This window comes from Rhinoderma darwinii, chromosome 9 (assembly GCF_050947455.1).
Source record: "Rhinoderma darwinii isolate aRhiDar2 chromosome 9, aRhiDar2.hap1, whole genome shotgun sequence".
NCBI classification, from domain to species: domain Eukaryota; kingdom Metazoa; phylum Chordata; class Amphibia; order Anura; family Rhinodermatidae; genus Rhinoderma; species Rhinoderma darwinii.
The window spans coordinates 52,451,296-52,473,158 of NC_134695.1; the positions used below are offsets into that span (position 1 = coordinate 52,451,296).

Genomic DNA, 21,863 nt, shown 5'->3' on the forward strand with positions numbered 1-21,863 from the left:
TCATTATTTTACTCTTGTCAATTTCGGCAAACAATACACATGATACGGACTAGAGACCAAGAAACGGCTCTGTCAGTCTCCTGGAACATCCCATGATATGATCTATGCAAAAATACTAGTAAATAAACACACATATAGTATGTTTCAATTTCAGTACAGATAAAACTGGTAACGACAATAGACCAATTTATTGCACGTGCCTAAAGCGACTAGATCTCCCATACTCGCCTATATGAGGCAAAATATCTGTGTATAAAGGCAGAGCTAAAACTGATGTGCTAACTCCAGCCTCTGGGAAGTTATACATTTCCCCTGGGTGCTCCTTTAACACGTGGTTGTGACAGGTCTGCCAGACTGGGAGCTGGTCTTTCTAGCGTCTCTTCAGCTCATAGTCCGGGGGGGGGGGGATCTCCGGCGGAATATTTAAATTCCCTAATAACCATGCCACTTTAAGGCCATAGAGTTACCAATCTGCATACAAGTATACATGGACACATCCCCGCTCTTCCCCGACGTTGATGTCAGCCATTCTTGGGTATTTTACTACCACAGTCTCATTAGATATTCTGTGCCGTGTTAGATTGGTACAAATAGGGTGACAATCCTACGGTGACGTAACAATACCCATATGACAGCCTTCATGCATTTGATGAAGAAGCAATGGAAACTCTTCCTTTTCAAATTTGTATTCATTTTACTGGAGCCAAATTAATATAGTCATAAAAAATATAATGTTCTAATGTACTCTAAGGCGCATCCCATCATAATCGTTACCATAAGGTTATAGCCTATCGCTACACCAGTCGCAAGAATGAAGGAACCCGTTGGTCTTTCCTTGTACACCAATGCTCGTGTCCATCGCTGTGCATTCAAGTGGTCCTACCAGATTTACCATACCTACGACTCTGCGCACATCTTAGTCGCAGACGAGAAGAAAAGGGCAGCATGCAGTGCTGTTCTTCCCGTTAAAATGTCAAAACCCGATGGACTCCAATATAAGTCGGTGAGATCTGTCCGGCACCGTTGGTGTTTGTCGTGTGACGGATCCGGACCTCCGACAATTTTTTTTTTCTGCTCCTATGACTTAACAGAAAACAGTATTGACTACACAGAGGTGAACTCAACCTAAGTCGATAGATATGATAACTGACAAAAATGAACGCTTGTTTGAGTGCAAAGCCTTGTTATATATCTATAAAAATATGGTAACATCTATCGAATGGAAAATTAAATAATTACTTCAAGCATTACCTGCTGGTTCAGTGTCAGCATAGAACGTGCATCGGATGATTTGTACTCTGGGAAGCCAAATCCTTACAACAGGCACTTTATACTAATCTGACACAGGAAAACGAATCTTCCTATTTCATTATATGAGTTCAGCTACGCTGTATAGGGTACGTTTTTCGACAAACTTGTTCACGGTCTCCATCAATTGCGGATCAATTGCAACACCCTGTTGTCAAATTATTTATACATTTCCAAGAGGAATAAAAGAGGAATGATACAAGATTTGTCAGAATAGATTCTCTGGAATTGTTATATTAGGGGTAAGACAAGTAATGTACTTACTAGTACAGACATGTCAGGAGAGATGATTCTCCTCTTTTAAATATAATTTTCAATACATTTTATAGGCAATTTTACCCCAGCTTTATGCTAGAAAAAAATATTCTAAACTGTTGATACTATACATTGCAGGATGTAGTATTTTTTTTAATTTTTATTAAATATATCTTGGTTTGTCTTTTATGTTAAAATAATAAAAATAATAATATAAATATTAGGGGTAAGTTCAGTACCTGTATTACCCCTAATATAACAATTCTAGAGAATCTATTCTGACAAATCTTGTGTCGTTCCTCTTTTATTCCTCTTGGAAATGTATTAATAATATTTATTAAAATCCAAATAGATCCTAGATGTTTGATGTGGATTACAGAATTGTGTAGAAATTAAACTAAGGTGCATATTGCAGAACACTAAGAGGACATGCACTACTAAAACTCTGTGGACTTCATATGTATAAAAAATGGCATTAGGCCAGGATCACACACAATGTTGCTGCAGATTTTGGCTCCGTTTTTTTGAGTCAAACACAGGAAAAGACACAAAAGAAAAGAGATACATCAGTCTTTTGGATCCACTTCCGGCTTTGGCGGAGTCAAAAATTGCCACAAAAACGTCATCAGAAGGGTATGTGCACACACACTAATTACGTCCGTAATTGACGGACGTATTTCGGCCGCAAGTCCCGGACCGAACACAGTGCAGGGAGCCGGGCTCCTAGCATCATACTTATGTACGATGCTAGGAGTCCCTGCCTCGCTGCAGGACAACTGTCCCGTACTGTAATCATGTTTTCAGTACGGGACAGTAGTTCCACGGAGAGGCAGGGACTCCTAGCGTCGTACATAACTATGATGCTAGGAGCCCGGCTCCCTGCAGTGTGTTCGGTCCGGGACTTGCGGCCGAAATACGTCCGTCAATTACGGACGTAATTAGTGTGTGTGCACATACCCGAACTGTGTGTGATCCTGGCCTAAAAGAAAAACTAGCCTGTCCATGTTTCATCTTTGTAGTGCAGTTTACCAAAAGGAAAACTGGAAATTGTTGCATTATTAGCTCTGCCATGTGGACTTTTATACTTCTTTGTAAGGGTAAGTTCATACGCAGCATAAATACTGCAGATTTTCAGTAACGGACATAAGGCATGTGATTTTTTTTTCCACGAGTAGTTTTCCACAGTGGACATTCTGCTGACGTAAAAAACGTGTGACATATGGATGACAAACGCGCGTAAAAAAACGCAGACACGCACTGTATACAGATGTCACACGGAACAGCAATGCAAGAAAAATGCTGCGTTTTTACGCGGGCAAAACGGACACGTTAATGTGAATAGGGCCTAACAACGCTACATGAACAGTCTCAGTGCTTTGATACATGATGGCTTTCTCTAGATTTTTTTAAGTGTTTTTGACAGAAGTATAATTTGCCAACACTTTCTGAGAAGTTCATTTAAAGGTGACAACCAATATTTTTTGTTGCCACTTTTGCAAAAAAACAAAAAAAACTAACGGCTGCTGCAACAAAGCAGAAAAATACGCAAAATAAATATTATTAACTTTGGCCGCGTAAAAGATTCAATTAGATGTCAAATGAGCGTTTGCTCATTTGTTGGCTGATCACTGCCATATTAAGGGTATGTGCACACGACAACGCCAAATACGTCTGAAATTACGGAGCTATTTTCAGGAGAAAACAGCTCCTGAATTTCAGAAGTTTTTACAAGTGCACGCGTTTTTCGCGTCGTCGTTTACGGACATAATTGGAGCTGTTTTTCATTGGAGTCAATAAAAAACGGCTCCAATTACGTCCCAAGAAGTGCCCTGCACTTCTTTGCTGCGGCCGTAATTTTACGCGCCGTCTTTTGACAGCGACGCGTAAAATGACAGCTCGTCTGCACAGAAAATCGTAAGACCCATTGCAAGCAATGGGCAGATGTACGGCTCCAATACGTCGGCAAACATCTGCCCATTTCTTGCAATGGGTCTTACGATGTTCTGTGCAGACGAGCTGTCATTTTACGCGTCGCTGCCAAAATATGGCGCGTAAAATGACGGCTCGTCAAAAGAAGTGCAGGACACTTCTTGGGACGTTTTTGGAGCCGTTTTCTCATAGACTCTATTGAAAACAGCTCCAAAAACGGCCGTAAAAAGTCAATGGGTGCGTGCAAATCACGCTGGGCTCACGGAAGCAGTAAAATAAATGAATGAAAACAGAAAAGCACCACGTGCTTTTCTGTTTGCAAACATAAAAACAGTGTCATAATGATGCCGGCTGCACGAAAATCAGGCAGCCACGCACCTTATGCTGATGCCACACAAACCTTTTGCGCGTGCAAAACGCTGCGTTTTTTGCGCATGCAAAACGGACAAATCCTTGTGAATAAGGCCTTAACATAAAGGTGTGGACCTTACTGGTTTAATATCCAAGTTGCAATCTCCTGAGTAGTCACCAATTGGCGGAGGAAGGGGAGTAATTCAGAGGTCAGAATCGCTAAGGCTTAATACAAGGAAGGCAGCCCAAGTCAGGCAAAAGTCGTTTTTCACGGCCGATTTGCACCCGTGCGGGACCCGTTTTCACAGATCCCTCATAGACTTGAGTCTATTGAGGGATCCTTGAAAATGGACAAAATTTTCCTATTTTTTCACAGGCCCTTCATACGGTCCGTTAAAACAACAGCTGTGTGAATAGCCCCATAGAAATACATACAGCCTTGTGACGGCCATTAAAAAAACAGCCGTCACACAGACGATTTGTACGTTCATCTGAATAAAAGCTTTAGTATAACAATATGTATGGTCTGGAGGGTAAAGACTTTTTAATACGTCACCGATTTGGCGACTGCGGTTGGGAGCACAGAAGAGGAGGGAAGTTATCGTGGGGAGCAGGAGATGAGTAACACATATATAGGTGTCGTGATCTTCTGTATAAACACTCAATATGTTGGATCCTATTGTATCTAGCAGAAGGAATATTTATAGAAAGGATTTGATGCATCATGACACCATTCTATACATGCAGTGTCCATCTCTGGCTCCAGAAGAGCCTCCAGGATTCCCACATTGTATGACAATGAGATAATTTTTTTTCGTTTTGGCATAAAAGTATCCAAGGAACGACCATATTTTACTCGCTCCAGCTCAAGGAGTTCGACACGGTAAACAGCTCACTCTCTAGATAGATACACGTTTCTGTTAACCACATTTATATTGAATTATTATTCATTATTCCCCATAGATTTTATCTGTATGTGCATGTTTTTTGTGCCTTTTTGTGTGTATTGCCCTAGGAAAGATTGATTATTTTTGATGATATACTGACTTGTATTATTTTTTCATATAGGTTTATATGGTTTGGAATATCACTAGAGCAAGTGTATATTTTGGGACTTTATGGTGTCTTAATAATTTCTCATAGGCTTTATCTGTATGTGCATGTTTGTTTTTTATTAGTAAACAGTCGTTTATATTTATAGAAAACTGTTATATGCTTTTATGCCTTTTTGTGTGTATCACCCTAATAAAGATTTACTATTTTTGATGATTTACGGACTTGTATATATTTTTTTTATATAGGAACTGTATGGTTTATATGGTTTGGAATATCTCTATTGCACGTGTATATTTTGGGACCTTACGGGGTGTAGGTCTTAATAATTGCTCATAGGCTTTATCCATATGTTCGTTTTTGTTTTTTTGTTTTTTAATTAAACAGTATTTTATATTTATAGAAAACTGTACATCAGTCCTTACTATAAATTTCACGTGTTTAAAGTACAGAGTCTGGACTGAGAACCATTATCTGGGGCATGAATCCAGCCCACCGTGCACTATAAAGCAATTTGCTTCACCGATAACTTCAGAGAACACCGTCTAATGACATTAATTGCGTGAATGTGTTTGGGATAGAACATTGTGCCCCAGACAGAGGAAACAGACCACACACCAGCAAATCCTACAGTTCCAGCATTATCTTATAATGGTAAATCAGCTACATTTTAACCCAATAAATCAACTTTCCTGAGAGAACACATAATGTGCTACTCAGGGGCGTAACTAGGAAAGACTGGGCCCCATAGCAAACTTTTGACTGGGCCCCCCTCCCCTTGTGCCACACACAGCCCCCCTTGAAGATAGTGCCTCCCTGTAGATTCTGCCACACAGCGCCCCCTTGTAGATAGTGCCGCCCTGTAGACAGTGTCATACAGAATTAACAGAAATGTAGCGTGTCCCCACCATCCGCTTTTTAAGATTGTACATTTTCTGTGACTATTATTAATTTCCCTCTAGAGATCAATAAAGTCTTATCTTATCTTATACAGTCCTCCCTGTAGATTGTGCAATACAGCCCCCCTGTAGATAGTGCCATACAGCCCCCTCTCCTGTAGATAGCGCCATACAGCGCCCCTCCTGTAGATAGCGCCATACAGCGCCCCTCCTGTAGATAGCACCATACAGACCCCCTGTAGATAGTGCCACCCAGCCTACACCTGTAGATAGCGCCATTCAGCCCCCTCCTGCAGACAGCACCATACAGCCCCCCCCCAGTAAATAGCACCATACAGACCCCCTCCTGTAGATAGCGCCATACATACCCAACCCCCCCCCCCCCCAACAAAAAAAAACAGCCTGTAGCCAGGGCCGGACTTAGTGGTGTGCGAACTGTGCCATTGCACAGGGCGCATCACTGCAGCAGGTGGAAGGGGGCGCTGCGCCGGCTCCCTTCCCCTGCTTGTTTCAGTAGCGTCCCTACAAACCCCTTCTGTAGATAGCGCCAAATAGCCTCCCTGTAGATAGCGCCATACAGCCCACCACCTGTAGATAATGCCATACAGCTCCCTCCTGTAGATAGCGCCATTCAGCCGCCTCCTGTAGATAGCAGCATACAGCCCCCATTAGATAGCACCATACAGACCCCCTCCTGTAGATAGTGCCATACAGCCCCCCTCCTATCGATAGCGCCATACAGCCCCCCTCCTGTAGATAGCGCCATACAGACCCAACCCCCCATAAAAATGGGCTGTAGCCAGGGCCGGCCTTAGAGGTGTGTGACCTGTGCCACTGCACAGGGTGCATCATTCCAGCATGTGGAAGGGGGCGCTACGCTGGCTCCCTTCCCCTGCTTGTTTCAGAAGCGCCCGATTCTCCTGCTTGCTTGACTCAGCAGCCGCCTTTTCGCCCGGGCGCTGTTTCACTCAGTGGAGTTGCTACTGCTATAGCAGCCATAGCGACTGCTAGTGGCGATACTGGGCATGAGGACGCCTTTGACAGCCCCCCCACACCCAGCGCCGCTGCTAGCAGCCACTGCGGCTGCTACAGCGATAGCGACACCACTATAGCAGAGCAGGACGGTATCTCCCTGCTCTGCTATCTACTAGCGCCACTGTAGCTCCCTTAAGGAGGGGAATCCCCGTGTGGCCGGGGATTCCACTCCTAGACAGAGCGCTTGATGTCTTTTTCCATATATGGACAGTGACATCAGGGGCAACTCCTGAAGCGGAATCCCCATCCACAGCGTTGCCGACTCTGTGATCGGGGATTCCACTCCAGGAGAAGCCCTTGACGTTACTGTCCATAATGGACACAGACAACAGGGGCTTCTCCTGGAGTGGAATCTCTGATGCTGTGACCGGGGATTACACTCCAGTTGTAATGTCAGGATAGGGAGACAGACAGGTGAGCCCTAATCTACCCACCACTCAGTCCCTGCCTACTTGCACAGCCCGTCCTAGGCGACGGCGTACAGCTGGGCGACGGTCCCTACGGTCAATATGTGCACGACAGACAAATAAGACAAGGGTACACAAAAGCAAAGGGAAGTGGGGCAGTTGCCCACGGCAACACCGTGAGCAACAGAGAAGTGGACGAGCCGAGTCAAACCAGGAGTGTACGTGGTAACAAATGCATAGTCAGTCAAACCAGGGTCAATATGAAACAGAGGTCAATGGTAACAGCAGGAACAGCAGAGCCAGGAAAGAAGAGAATCACAGGCAAAGGACAAGCAGCAAATGAAGGTATAAGTAGACCAAGGGCGGGAGCTAGAACCGTCTGGCCAGGCTGCGATAGGCTCTCCCACTCCTCAGCCTACCAGCCTGAGTGGTAGCAGATCGAGTCACTCTAGCAGACCTAGGAACAGATGCAGGCTGATTAACCAAGGGCGTCGACACAGAAGCAGTGTAAGGCAAATCCTTCACACCAGTAGAAGCCAGTGACGTCACTGTCCATAAATGGACACAGACGATAGGGGCTTCTCCTGGAGTGGAATCCCCGATCACAGCGTCAATGCTGTGGACGGGGATTTGGCTTCAGGCGTTGCCCCTGATGTCACTGTCCATATATGGACAGAGACATCAAGCGGAGTGCTCCAGGGAGCTACGGTGGCTCTATATACAGGAAGGGGTGGTGCTATCTACAAGGGGGCTGTGGACTGTATGGCACTACCCACAAGGGGGCTGTGTGGCACTACCTACAAGGGGCTGTGTGGCACTACCTACAAGGGGGCTGTGTGGCACTACCTACAAGGGGGTTGTGTGGCACTACCTACAAGGGGGCTGTTTGGCACTACCTACAAGGGGGCTGTGTGGCACTACCTACAAGGAGGCTGTGTGGCACTACCTACAATGGGGCTGTGTGCCACTACCTACAAGAGTCTGTGTGGCACTATCTACAGGGGGAATCTGTGAGTGGCGGGCTGATGGTCATTTTTTTGTGATTTGGGGGGCTGATGGTCATTTTACTGTGGTTGGGGCGCTGATGGTCATTTTACCTCTGAGCTCCAACTGAAATTAATAGGAGGCAGAAAATATCTGTGGCGCTCATTTGGAGTGCTTTTTTGCCTGCGTCTTTTGCATTAGCTTCAACGGCTTAAAAAAATGCAAAAAAAAAAAAGGTCAAACAAGGCTGAAGGAATTTTGAGCCAGATTTGTTCTGCCTTACAAAAAAATGCTGTGTGAACATACTCTACGAGTGCAGTGCTTGTTTTTAGACGTTTTCTGTATTTCTCCCCAAAAATTTTGGTAGGTGTTTATTTTTCCAGTGGTGTCTCGAGTCCGAAAAGGTTGGGAAACTCTGTACTAGGCTATAGGATCACACCGGCCTATGCAAGGATACCGTCGTGGAGCAGCTCAGTTTGTCGTGGGAACGGGGCCTAGGTGAGTACAATTTTTTTGTTTTATTTGGGGGCACTGTTTACAAGGGTGAGGTGGGGGCTGTATGGCACGATCTACAAGGAGGAGGGGGGATTATTACTGTCTATGGAGAGGCTGAATGGCACAATCTACAGGGGGCTGTATGGCACAATCTACAGGGGGCACTATCTACACGGGGGGGGTTGTGTGTGGCAGCCAGGGGATTGGGGGATTACACTGTGTGGGCGCCACTAAGCGGACATTATACTGAGTAGGGGTACTACAGGGGGCAATATACTGTGTGGGCACAATTAGAGGACAAAATACTGTGTCCTTGAAGGGGTTATAATATATTATTAAATATTATTATTATTATACTGTATGGGGGCACTAAAGGGGCATTATACTGTGTGGGAGCACTATATGGGGCATTATACTGTGGGGGGCATTATACTTTTTTTATGGGGCATATTTTTTATGATGGGGTGGGGAGCACGAAAGATAATTTCGCATGGGGCGCCATCTATCCTAAGGCCGGCCCTGCCTGTAGCCTAGTTAAAGGAGGTTATCCCACAAAACAAATGTATCCCCTGTCCACAGAATAGGGGAGACATGTGTGATTTCTGGGGGTCAGACTGCTGGGACGCCCAGCGATTAGGAAAACGGGGAACCAAAAGTCCCCCGAAGTGCTCCATGAGAAGTATTGGACTTCCAGGATCTGTGTCCGACTTATGTGTCTGGAAGCTCCATAGAAATGAATAAAGCGCCGTCCCCGCATGTGTACAAGCGCGACCGGTGCTTGTTCTAGAGTTCTGGGCTCCGTTCTAGAGATAGGTGCGAGTCCCAGAGATGGGACCCGCATCCACGGGATATGTCATAAATGTCCCTCATGGGAAAACCTTTTTAAGTTATACATTCTTACGTGAATGTCGAACTTTGCACACCATTTTTTTTATTTTTAATCTAAATAAGGTTAAAAATCCTGCGCTGATAACTTTAAAACATATCTTAATAGGTGTCGGAGCTTCAAATCCCCTGCATAGACAGAAATATATAAGATTACATGCTGACTGTCTGCAGCCAACACTAGAGGGAGTTTGTGGCAGTCCCATAGAAAGTGAATGGTGTGGTGGCCGAGCATGCGCAGTCTTGCTCCATTTACATAGGGCACTCTGGGACCTCCATTATCGGGATCGGAGATCCCAGCGACCGGACCTCCACCCATCAGACATGTACCACCTATCCGACATGTATCACCTATCCAATAAAGACATGACATTAAAAAGGTTACATTTACATTAAATATAATTTGCTCATAGACATGTGATATATACATAAGAATCTATGTATGTATCCATTCTGTATAGACAAGACGTATATAACAAAAATAAACCTCAAACTTCTAGTAGCAATGGTCACTGAGATTAGTGGTTTTTGGTGAGATTAGTCATTTTAATTAATATGTAGCAGAGCTTGATTTGTTATTTAAGTTTTTTGGGTTGCATTGTCTGTAAATCATGGTCAGGGGCATAACTTGAAGCTGCTGGGCCCCAATGCAAAATCTGTAACAGGGTCCCCCATTCATCATGTGCCATTTATAGTACTGGTGTCTTCTTATGTGACAGAAGGGCCTCCGGGCACCTTCAGGCACCAGGGCCCCCGCGTGACTGCTACCTCTGACCCCAATAGTTACGTCCCTGACTATGATTAAAAATAAATAGGTTGTCATGCAGTAATGTTAAAAACCACTTCTGCAGATGTTGGGTTATTGAATGCCATGTACTCACCTTATCCCAAACCAGCGCTGTCTCTTTCTGTCAGCTCTGTGCCTGGCAGGGATGATGGGGGTGCAGACCCGGGTGCACATGTCCACTCGGCCAATCAGGGAGTAAGGCGCTAGATTTAAAACGGCAATGGACTAGTCTCAGTGCCGGTTATTATGTGTATATCTTCAATTCAGGTCTCTGTGGGATTTGATGATAGTGACCTTTAAAATCATTTCGTTTTTAGAAAATGTTACTTCTCAGTTCTGCATTCAATGGCTTATAGATTTTAACATCTCTCAAGTAATTTAAAAAAAGGGGGAATTCCACCTAAAGTCACATAGACATCTCAGAAGACAATAAAGACTTGTCCAAAGATAAAATCAATGGAAACTCATATTCCGGCACCCCCTCTGATTCCCAAAACAAAGAGGCCATAGCACAGTAGAGCCCCTGAACGTCTTGAAAAATGTCCGGTATCTTTAGCATAATAGAGGACCTTGTATTTTAATACAATACTGTTTTGTCAAGACCTAGTGACACCAATGACACCCTTAAAAGGCTCCAAACTATAGAGCTCACAAAACACTCCACGCTAGTACCACGCCTAGTAACTACACAATAGTGCTGCCTTATAGTTGTTCCACAATGCATTGCCCATAAATAAGTACAAGCCAAACAGTAAGGGTATGTTCACACGGCCTATTTTCGGACATTTTTCGGGCCGTAAATGGCCCAAAAAACGTCTGAGAGAAATCGGAAGCAGAACGCCTCCAAACATCTGCCCATTGATTTCATAGGGAAATACGGCTTTCTGTTCCGATGGGGCGTTTTTTACGCGACCGTTTTTAAAAACGGCCGCGTAAAAAATGCCTCGTAAAAAGAAGTGCATGTCCCTTCTTGAGCTGTTTTTGGAGCCGTTTTTCACTGACTCAATAGAAAAACAGCTCCAAAATCGGCCCTAAAATACACCACAAAAAACGCGAGTTGATTAAAAAACGGCTGAAAATCAGCTCCATATCTTCAGACGTTTTTATTAAGCGTGTGAATATCCCCTAAGGCTTAGGTTACACCTAGACTTTTTGTGGTGCTACTGGTTGATTTTTACCTATCGAGTTACAGCTGCAGTCCAAATAAATACATTGAGCTGCATGCAATCCTGTGGACTGCAGCTGTCACTCGATCAAAAAATAAAAAATAAAAATCAATCAGTAGAACCACATAAAGTCTCAGTGCAGCCTTAACCTAATACCATGCAAATTTGATTGCCAATACAATACCATTATATTAAACAACATATTTACCCATAAAATTATGCAAGCCACATAGCAGTACCCACATAGTAGTCAGTGGTACAGCAGTGGGCATAGAACTACACCATACACAGTGCCCCTTATAATACAACACCCTTTTCTGCTACATGGTCCTGCACTGTTTCACTAGGATTGGGCATGTGTATACACCTATGCCGGGGGAAAGAGGACTACAAAAGTGAAATCCCATACTGCTTCTACTGCTGTAAACTCCATCAAAAGTGTTAAAATGTAGAAAGTCAACAGTAACATAGTAACTATTCACTAAGGCTTCGTTCACATCTGCGCTAGGGCTCCGTTCCGTCTGAGCTTTCCGTCCTTTTGATGGAATCAATAGCGTAGTCGGCTACGGCATTGATTCCGTCAAAACGACCGAACCCTTGCACAACGGAGACAAACGGAAACCATTGGCACCGGATCCGTCACCATTGAAATCAATGGTGATGGAAACCTATGGTTTCCATTTGTGTCTGTCAGGGCTTCGTTCCGACGGAAAGCTCAGACGGAACATCGGAACGGAGCCCTAACGCAGATGTGAACGAAGTCTTAGTGATTTTGATTGTCTATTTTTTGGACACCAGATACATGCAAGATGTAAGTCTCCCTTTAAAAGCACAGTGATTGTGAACTCTGCGGTTGGATCCAAATGTAACTTGGGGGCTAGAAGATGAGGAGGGCTGGCATTAAACTTTACCTCCCAATAGCGCAAATTCTAAAATCCAACTGACACCCCATAACCACCACAATGCCCCCTCTTATCCAGGATGAGTGAGTGGTTAAATGATGGTGCTGCCATTAGGGTTTGATGAAACATGATTCACCTGGGGATTGTTGCAGATCGTGATCATGAGCATGCACCAGAAAGAGAGAACCATATTGATTTTGCTTTAGCGGCCTCCCTCAATGGTGTATGCCCCTGACTATGTATAGAAACTGACTGATATATCTCAAATAATAAATACTAATTTTTTTTACTAATTTAGGATTTAGCAAATGGCAACATAATTATCATATCGTTTGAGTCATTAATGTTGCGTGAAAAACAAGAACATTTTATATACAGTAGCATTAATACCATAGGTAAATATAAAGTTGCTTATAATTACTCATAGTGGATCAAATAACTTAGTTTTATCTTTGTTTGGATCTGACATGATATTCGCAGGGCGACATAAAAGTAGACACAAGAAGTTGACATCGATCAAAAGGATTCTAAAAAATCTTAAATCGTAAAATTGTAATAAAAGCACATATTGTACACTTTAACATTTTGCCGGCCCCATGGCTACAAATGACAGTAGATTGTTTACTTACACTCATCCATACCTATAAGATACATAGAAAGAAGTCTAGTAGTAACGTATTCCATGCCTATGGACAAAGGCACATAAACAGACCCACCATTTCCCAGCAGCCGCAATCCTAAAGTCGTCTCACAAGAACCACATTCTAACACCATTTTTCAGTACTTCATGTGTTCTGTTCATTTAAATAAATACATGTAGTCCTATTGAATCACTCAAAACACTAAAATACCATATAAAAGTATAAAGCTGTGACACATATATTGATAGGAATCACTCCTTTCAATGAATTAAACCACAACCTACCTGTTTTTCCCACCGCACTTTGCCCCAGAACCACGATACGCATAGTCCTGGCAGAAGCCAAACTCCAGGATCTTCTCAGGGGCCGTGGAAGTGTAAAGTTAGAGGTCATTGTATAATGTGTTTCGGATGGATCGTAAATGTAGCCAATTTGATTCAGCAGACAGCAGATTATGAGTGTCAGAGGAATGCTGGACTAGGCTGATATGCCATGCAATTCAGTATCTGGTGCTGTGCTTTTTGGTTTGGCAAGAAATAAATAAATTTCTGTTCTCCAGCCAACCTCTCCTCTCTAAATCGAATATTTCCTGCCTTCTTCTCAGTGTATTCCCGCCTCCTATTCTTCTGGCTGTTGAAGCAGAAAATTGCATGCTATGTACTTGAGGACATTCTGGCATAGATTGGTATTGTTTGGAAGCACAAATCATTATAGAGTGTCAAAAGGTTACATTGAGTAAATGAACGTAAATTTAACTCCTTGTTTTCTAGGAAATTGCATTCAAGAAGTTTGGTTCAATGTCTAAAGTTTATTTATGAAGAATCAACAAAGTCCATAGAAGGCTGCTCTAAGCAAAGTGACAGATGAGAAAAACCAAGAGGGACCAGAGGTGGTGAGTGTTCTGCTTGATAACAAAAGTTCACAAAATATTTAACCCAGTGCATTCTGCAAGAGCTGACACTTATTTTCACAAAGCACCCTGGTTGTCAAAAGGAGACGTGTGGATATAAAATGCACCCATAATATTATAGTCTGTTCCTAGAAAGGTAATGGGTCATCATATCAAAATTACTTTTTATCACCACCTGCAATTGAATACTGCAGTTGGTCATTGATGACACAGCTTTGTCTTGACGTAACAACTAGTATGTATACAAATCGATCATAGCGATCAGTGCAGGAGACACAGCTGTACAGTGAAGGAAATAAGTATTTGATCCCTTGCTGATTTTGTAAGTTTGCCCACTGTCAAATACATGAACAGTCTAGAATTTTTAGGCCATGTTAATTTTACCAGTGAGAGATAGATTATATATAAAAAAAAGAAAAAAACTGAAAATCACATAGTCAAAATTACATATATTTATTTGCATTGTTCACAGAGAAATAAGTTACGCTGTTTCAGTAACTCCACATGTAATCAAGTGGCCAGGAGAGAACAGAAAGCTGGAACAGAATTTAGGGGGCCCCGTTCTAGAGATAGGTGCGGGTCCCAGAGGTGGGACCTGCAACTATCTGACATTTATGACATATGTAATGGCAGGAAGGAGGTGAAGGGAAAGTGAGCCCTAATCTACCCACCGCCCTGTCCCTGCCTACTTGCAATGACCCGCCCTAGGCGACGGGGTACAACTGGGCGGCGGTCCCTACGCTGTCTAAGTGCACGGGAGAACAAACAGGGAACACGCAAGGGAAGGGGCAGTAGCCCACGGAACGCCGCAAGGAAACGGAGCGGTGAATGAATAGTCAGGACCAGGATGAAGTGGAGTATACCAACGTGAGCACGGAGAAGGAAGCAAGCCAGGTGCAAAGCGAAGCAGGTTAAGCAGAACTGCAGCAAGGCAGAAGCAGGCTGGAGCAAGCTGGAGCAAGCAGCAGTGGGGCCAGGAATCCAGAAGAATTACAAGCACTGAGGAAGAGAACACGGCAGGTAATAAAGGACAGGGGGCGGAGCTAACTCCGACTGACCAGGCCGCGATAGGCTCTCCCACTCCTGAGCCTGCCACCCTGGTTGGTGGGAGACGGTGTCAGTCTAACAGGTCTGGCCTCAGGTGTGGATTGATTAATCCCAGGAGTATACCTAGACGTAGTACCTGGCAGATCCCTAACAGTACTCCCCCTTTTATGAGGGGCCACCGGACCCTTACTAAGAGGACCCGGTTTAGTAGGGAATAGAAGGTGGAACCTCCTGATCAATACCCCAGCGTGAACATCACGGGCAGGTACCCAAGTCCTCTCCTCCGACCCGTATCCTCTCCAATGGACCAGGTACTGGAGGGAGCCCTGGACCATCCTACTGTCCATAATCTTGGCCACCTCGAATTCCACCCCCTCAGGGGTGAGAACGGGAACAGGAGGTTTCCTCGAGGGGGACCAGGACGGGGAGCAGCGTTTGAGGAGGGAGGCATGGAAGACGTCATGTATGCGAAAGGATGGGGGCAGCTCCAGACGGAAGGATACAGGGTTGAGGACTTCAATGATCTTATAAGGTCCAATAAATCGGGGAGCAAACTTCCTGGACGGGACCTTAAGGCGCAAGTTCCTGGACGACAACCAGACCAAATCCCCGACGACAAACCGGGGGTTAGCAGAACGTCTACTATCAGCCTGAATCTTTTGTGCGCTCTGGGACGCCTCTAGGTTCTTCTGAACCTGGGCCCAGACTGTGCACAGTTCCCGATGAACATCCTCTACCTCAGGATTATTGGAACAACCAGGGGAAACGGAGGAGAACCTTGGGTTAAACCCGAAATTACAGAAAAACGGGGAGACCCCTGACGAGTTACTGACCCGGTTATTCAGGGAAAATTCAGCAAGGGGAAGGAATGAGACCCAATCGAATTGACAGTCAGAGATGAAACACCTTAAATATTGTTCCAGGGATTGGTTAGTCCTTTCCGTTTGGCCATTAGTTTCGGGATGGAAGGCGGAGGAGAAGGACAGATCAATCTCCAACTTTTTACAAAAAGCTCTCCAAAATAAGGAAACAAATTGTACCCCTCTGTCAGAAACGATATTGACTGGGGCCCCATGGAGACGCAGGATGTGTTTCACAAACAAAGAAGCTAACGTCTTGGCGTTAGGTAGCTTCTTAAGGGGCACAAAGTGGCACATCTTGCTGAAGCGGTCTACTACCACCCACACCACCGACTTGCCCTGAGATGGGGGCAAATCGGTGATAAAATCCATGGAGATATGGGTCCAAGGTCTCTGGGGAATGGGCAAGGAACGTAGTAGGCCCGCAGGTCGGGACCTAGGGGTTTTGGACCTAGCGCAAACCTCACAAGCGGCGACGTAAGCCCTAACGTCTTTAGGCAACCCAGGCCACCAATAGTTTCTGGTAATGAGGTGTTTGGTGCCCAAGATGCCAGGATGACCAGATAGAGCGGAGTCATGGTTTTCCCTGAGTACCCTTAGCCGGTATTGCAGGGGAACAAACAGTTTGTCCCCAGGGACGTTCCCGGGAGCTGAACCCTGATCAGCCGCAATATCAGAAGCTAAATCAGAATCCGTGGCAGAAACGATTATACCAGGGGGTAAAATACAAGCAGGATCCTTCTCGGAAGGAGGATTGGCCATGAAACTACGTGACAGAGCATCAGCCTTAATATTCTTGGACCCAGCCCTATAGGTAACCAAGAAATTAAATCTGGTAAAGAATAGTGCCCACCGAGCTTGTCTAGGATTAAGCCTCCGGGCCGATTCTAGGAAAACCAGATTCTTGTGATCCGTAAGGACCGTTACCTGGTGTCTGGCCCCCTCCAGGAAGTGCCGCCACTCTTCAAAAGCCCATTTAATGGCTAGAAGTTCGCGGTTGCCAATATCATAGTTACTCTCCGTGGGCGAAAACTTCCTAGAGAAGTAAGCACAGGGGCGGAGATGGGTGAGGGAGCTGGTACCCTGGGACAAGACGGCCCCCACTCCCACCTCGGATGCGTCAACCTCCACAATAAATGGCTCCTCTTGGTTGGGCTGAATCAGCACGGGGGCCGAGATAAAGCACTTCTTGAGGGTCTCAAAGGCCTGGACGGCCTCAGGGGGCCAATGGAGGACATCAGCACCTTTGCGAGTAAGGTCCGTAAGAGGCTTAGCGACGACCGAGAAGTTGGCAATAAATCTCCTGTAATAGTTGGCGAACCCTAAAAAACACAGTAACGCCTTAAGGGAGGCAGGTTGGACACATTCCGCCACAGCCTGAACCTTGGCAGGGTCCATGCGGAATTCATGAGGAGTGAGGATTTGCCCTAAAAATGGTATCTCCTGTACCCCAAAGACACATTTTTCAGTCTTAGCAAACAGATTATTCTCCCGAAGGACCTGGAGCACCTTCCTGACATGCTCCACGTGGGAGGACCAGTCCTTGGAAAACACCAGTATGTCATCAAGGTACACAACAAGAAAAAAACCCAGGTAATCTCTCAGGATTTCATTCATAAAATTCTGGAAGACAGCAGGGGCATTACACAACCCAAAGGGCATGACCAGGTATTCGAAATGACCCTCGGGTGTGTTGAACGCAGTTTTCCACTCATCCCCCTCTTTGATGCGGATAAGGTTATATGCCCCCCGTAGATCGAACTTAGAAAACCATTGGGCTCCCTGGACCTGATTAAAAAGATCCGGAATCAAAGGAAGTGGGTACTGGTTCCTTACGGTGACCTTATTCAGGTTACGATAATCAATGCATGGCCTAAGACCACCATCCTTCTTCCCCACGAAGAAGAAGCCAGCACCTACAGGAGAAGTCGAGGGGCGAATGAAACCCTTGGCCAGGCATTCTTGGATATACACCCTCATAGCTTCACGTTCAGGACATGAAAGATTAAATACCCTACCCTTAGGAAGCTTGGCACCAGGCACCAAATCGATGGCGCAATCGTAATCTCTATGGGGGGGCAACACCTCGGAGGCCTCCTTAGAAAACACATCAGCGAAGTCGTTTACCTCCTCCCGGGGAGAAATAGAGTTAACAGAAAGACATGACATAAGACATTCATTACCCAATTGGTAAGCTCCCCAGTATTCCAATCAAACGTGGGATTATGCAGCTGCAACCAGGGAAGACCTAATACCAGATCAGACGATAATCCCTGCATCACCAGTACAGAGCACTGCTCCAAATGCATGGAGCCAACCAGGAGTTCAAAAACAGGAGTATGCTGAGTAAAATAACCATTAACAAGGGGGGTTGAGTCGATACCTATTACAGGGATAGGATAAGGTAAATCAATAAAAGGCATCTTTAGAGACATAGCAAATTCCACAGACATGATATTAGCAGATGAGCCAGAATCCACGAAAGCACTGCCCGTGGCAGACCGGCCAGCAAACGAGACCTGAAAGGGAAGCAAAATTTTATTGCGTTTCACATTAACGGGAAATACCTGTGCGCCCAAGTGACCTCCCCGATGATCACTTAGGCGCGGAAGTTTTCCGGCTTTTTATTCTTGCGCCTGGGACAGGTGTTCAGTAGATGCTTGTCGTCCCCACAGTAGAAGCAGAGACCATTCATTCTGCGAAACTCCCTACGTTGTCGAGGGGACATGGAGGCCCCGAGTTGCATAGGTACCTCCGAGTCCTCCGTGGAGGGGCGAGGAGATGGGACCTCGGGGGGAATCACAGGGAAGTCAGAGGGGAGCACATTGAAACGTTCAAGCTGACGTTCCCTGAGACGTCGGTCAAGTCGTACTGCTAGGGCCATAACCTGGTCAAGGGAGTCAGAAGAGAGGTAGCTAACCAGCAGATCCTTCAGGGCGTCAGATAATCCTAACCTAAACTGGCACCTTAGGGCCGGATCGTTCCACCGAGAAGCTACGCACCACTTTCTAAAATCAGCACAGTATTCCTCAACCGGTCTCCTACCCTGACGTAAGGTCACCAGCTGACTCTCGGCTAAAGCAGTCCTGTCAGTCTCGTCGTAAATGAGTCCGAGGGCAGAGAAAAAACGATCAACAGAGGAAAGTTCAGGGGCGTCAGGAGCCAAGGAGAAGGCCCACTCTTGGGGCCCTTCCTGGAGTCGGGATATGATGATACCCACCCGCTGGTTCTCGGAACCTGAGGAGTGGGGTTTTAGGCGGAAATACAGTCTGCAACTCTCCCGGAAGGAGAGAAACGTCTTACGGTCCCCTGAGAACCGGTCAGGTAACTTGAGGTCGGGTTCTAGAGGTGAGGTGAGGGGTACTACTAAGGCAGCGTCACCCTGGTTGACCCTCTGGGCCAGGGCCTGGACCTGTAGGGAGAGGCCCTGCATCTGCTGGGTCAGGGTCTCAAGGGGGTCCATGATAGCGTCAGCGTAGGAGAATGGTAGACTAGGTATGGGCTTGTAATTATGTAATGGCAGGAAGGAGGTGAAGGGAAAGTGAGCCCTAATCTACCCACCGCCCTGTCCCTGCCTACTTGCAACGACCCGCCCTAGGCGACGGGGTACAACTGGGCGGCGGTCCCTACGCTGTCTAAGTGCACGGGAGAACAAACAGGGAACACGCAAGGGAAGGGGCAGTAGCCCACGGAACGCCGTGAGGAAACGGAGCGGTGAATGAATAGTCAGGACCAGGATGAAGTGGAGTATACCAACGTGAGCACGGAGAAGGAAGCAAGCCAGGGGCAAAGCGCAGCAGGTTAAGCAGAACTGCAGCAAGGCAGAAGCAGGCTGGAGCAAGCTGGAGCAAGCAGCAGTGGGGCCAGGAATCCAGAAGAATTAAAAGCACTGAGGAAGAGAACACGGCAGGTAATAATGGACAGGGGGCGGAGCTAACTCCGACTGACCAGGCCGCGATAGGCTCTCCCACTCCTGAGCCTGCCACCCTGGTTGGTGGGAGATGGTGTCAGTCTAACAGGTCTGGCCTCAGGTGTGGATTGATTAATCCCAGGAGTATACCTAGACGTAGTACCTGGCAGATCCCTAACAACATATCCTGTGGATATGTCATAAATGTCCTTCATAGAAAAACCCATATAAATGCCGCGGTCGCTATTGACCACGGCATTTAACTAGTTAAAGGAGTTTGCCATAAAACACATTTATCCCCTATCCACAGGATAGGGGCTACATGTGAGATCGCTGGGGGGTCCGACCACTGGGACCCCCAGCGATAAGGAGAACAGGGGACCACACAAAGCGTTACATGAGTAGTCTGAACTTCTGGGTTCTGTGTCCGGGTTATCCGTTCCGTAGCTCCATAGAGATCAATGGATAGCCGCTCGCGCATGCGCAGAAGAATCCCACTGATCTCTATGAAGCTGCCGGACACAGAACGCGGAAGTCACATCTTCTCATGCAGCGCTCTTGGTAACTTTCAGTCCCCGTTCTCCTTATCGATCACACATGTATCCCCTATCCTGTGGATAGGGGATACATGTATTTTATGGCACAAGCCCTTTAAACTGCCAGGAACAGTGAAATTACTGTTCCTGGCCGTTAGAGCAGCGTGTCAGAAGCTGACACCTGAGGTATGGATCAGGGTCAGCGCGTGAGCCCGCTCCATACATCATCCCCCTCCAGCTACATGATGTGCCGGCACATCATGTGTCGGGAAGGGGTTAAGTAATGACTCCGTCATGGGGCCCGGCGATGCCGGGTCCCTTGACTGCGGACTATAAGACGCAGGGACTTTTTAGCAAGATTTATTCTTGCTAAAAACTGCGTCTTCTAGTCCGAAAAATACGGTAAGCAGTGACACATTTATCATAATAACAAAGAGAGTGTAGTATCCTCGGGGCCTACGCGTTTCGGACGACTGCCGCGTCCTTAAACTTAAACAGCCAAGTTTAAGGACGCGGCAGTCGTCCGAAACGCGTAGGCCCCGAGGATACTACACCTCTACTTTCTACACACCCAGGACTACACACAACTGGACTTCTTTTTAACTTATTCCATTAAACTTGGAACAGACATTCCATTTTAACGCTACCTAGCGCTGGATCCTATTTCTCCTTTCTCTGCTTGCCTTGCCGTGCGCCGACACGGGGATCCGGGCGCTACCCACGACACACCGGAGTGTGCCAGGTGAGCTGGAGGTTCTCTCCCCATTTTCCATTGTTAACAAAGAGAGTCTATCACAGATATTGCAAAAAGGAGGTAAAAAGGATACACTGCAAGCTGTTGGATAATCCTCACATGACTCTCATCAATAAATTCAGTCAGGTTCTACGTGAACCCGTTTCGGAGTCATTTTGCCAGAACAATTGCGAGCTTTAGTTGCTTTCCCATGACAAGTGGTTTCCCATGGAGTGAGAGGGGTGACTGTAGCTAGGCATGGGAGGTCCTAAATACCAGACTAATCTGGTGTAGTAAGATCCCTAATAGTAAGTGTCTCTAAGGCTTCTGTACGGTCAGCATATTTGCGAATAATCATCCGTTTTCCTTCTGCTGAGAAGCTGAGACCAAAGGGGAAGAGCCATCTATACGGTATGTTTTTGCGTCTGAGTACATCTGTGAATAGTTTGAGAATTTTTCTTGTGGAGAGGGTGATGTTAGCTAGGTCTTGAAAAATGAGGATAGTAGCTCCTTCCCAGGAGATCGATTCTGATTCCTTAGCGGCCTTCAAAATGTAATGTCTAGCTTTAGAGCTGAAGAGGTGACAAATAATGTCTCTAGGTGGCTCTTGAGGTTTAGGCTTGGGTTTCAATGCTCAGTGAGCCCTTTCTATGGTCCCCACCTCTATGGTCACCTCACCTCATGACCTTGGCATGTGGTGAAGGTAGAGGAAGAAGCCTCTGTGTAGGAGGTAAACTGTGCTTGTACGGTCTCCTGTTGTTCGACTCTGT

The 21,863-nt window shown here is 45.9% G+C and overlaps 1 protein-coding gene across 2 annotated transcripts in view; it reads right to left on the minus strand.

Annotated features, from left to right (window-relative positions):
* Window positions 1-13,698, minus strand: part of LOC142660812 (ras-related and estrogen-regulated growth inhibitor-like) — a 37,616-nt gene extending 23,918 nt beyond the window's left edge. For both annotated transcript variants that reach the window (XM_075837703.1, XM_075837702.1), the window contains exon 1: window positions 13,382-13,698. In XM_075837703.1, the coding sequence (XP_075693818.1) occupies window positions 13,382-13,490 (109 nt within the window). In that variant the 5' untranslated portion in view covers window positions 13,491-13,698. The remainder of the gene's footprint in view (window positions 1-13,381) is intronic.
* Between the last annotated feature and the right edge of the window lie 8,165 nt (window positions 13,699-21,863).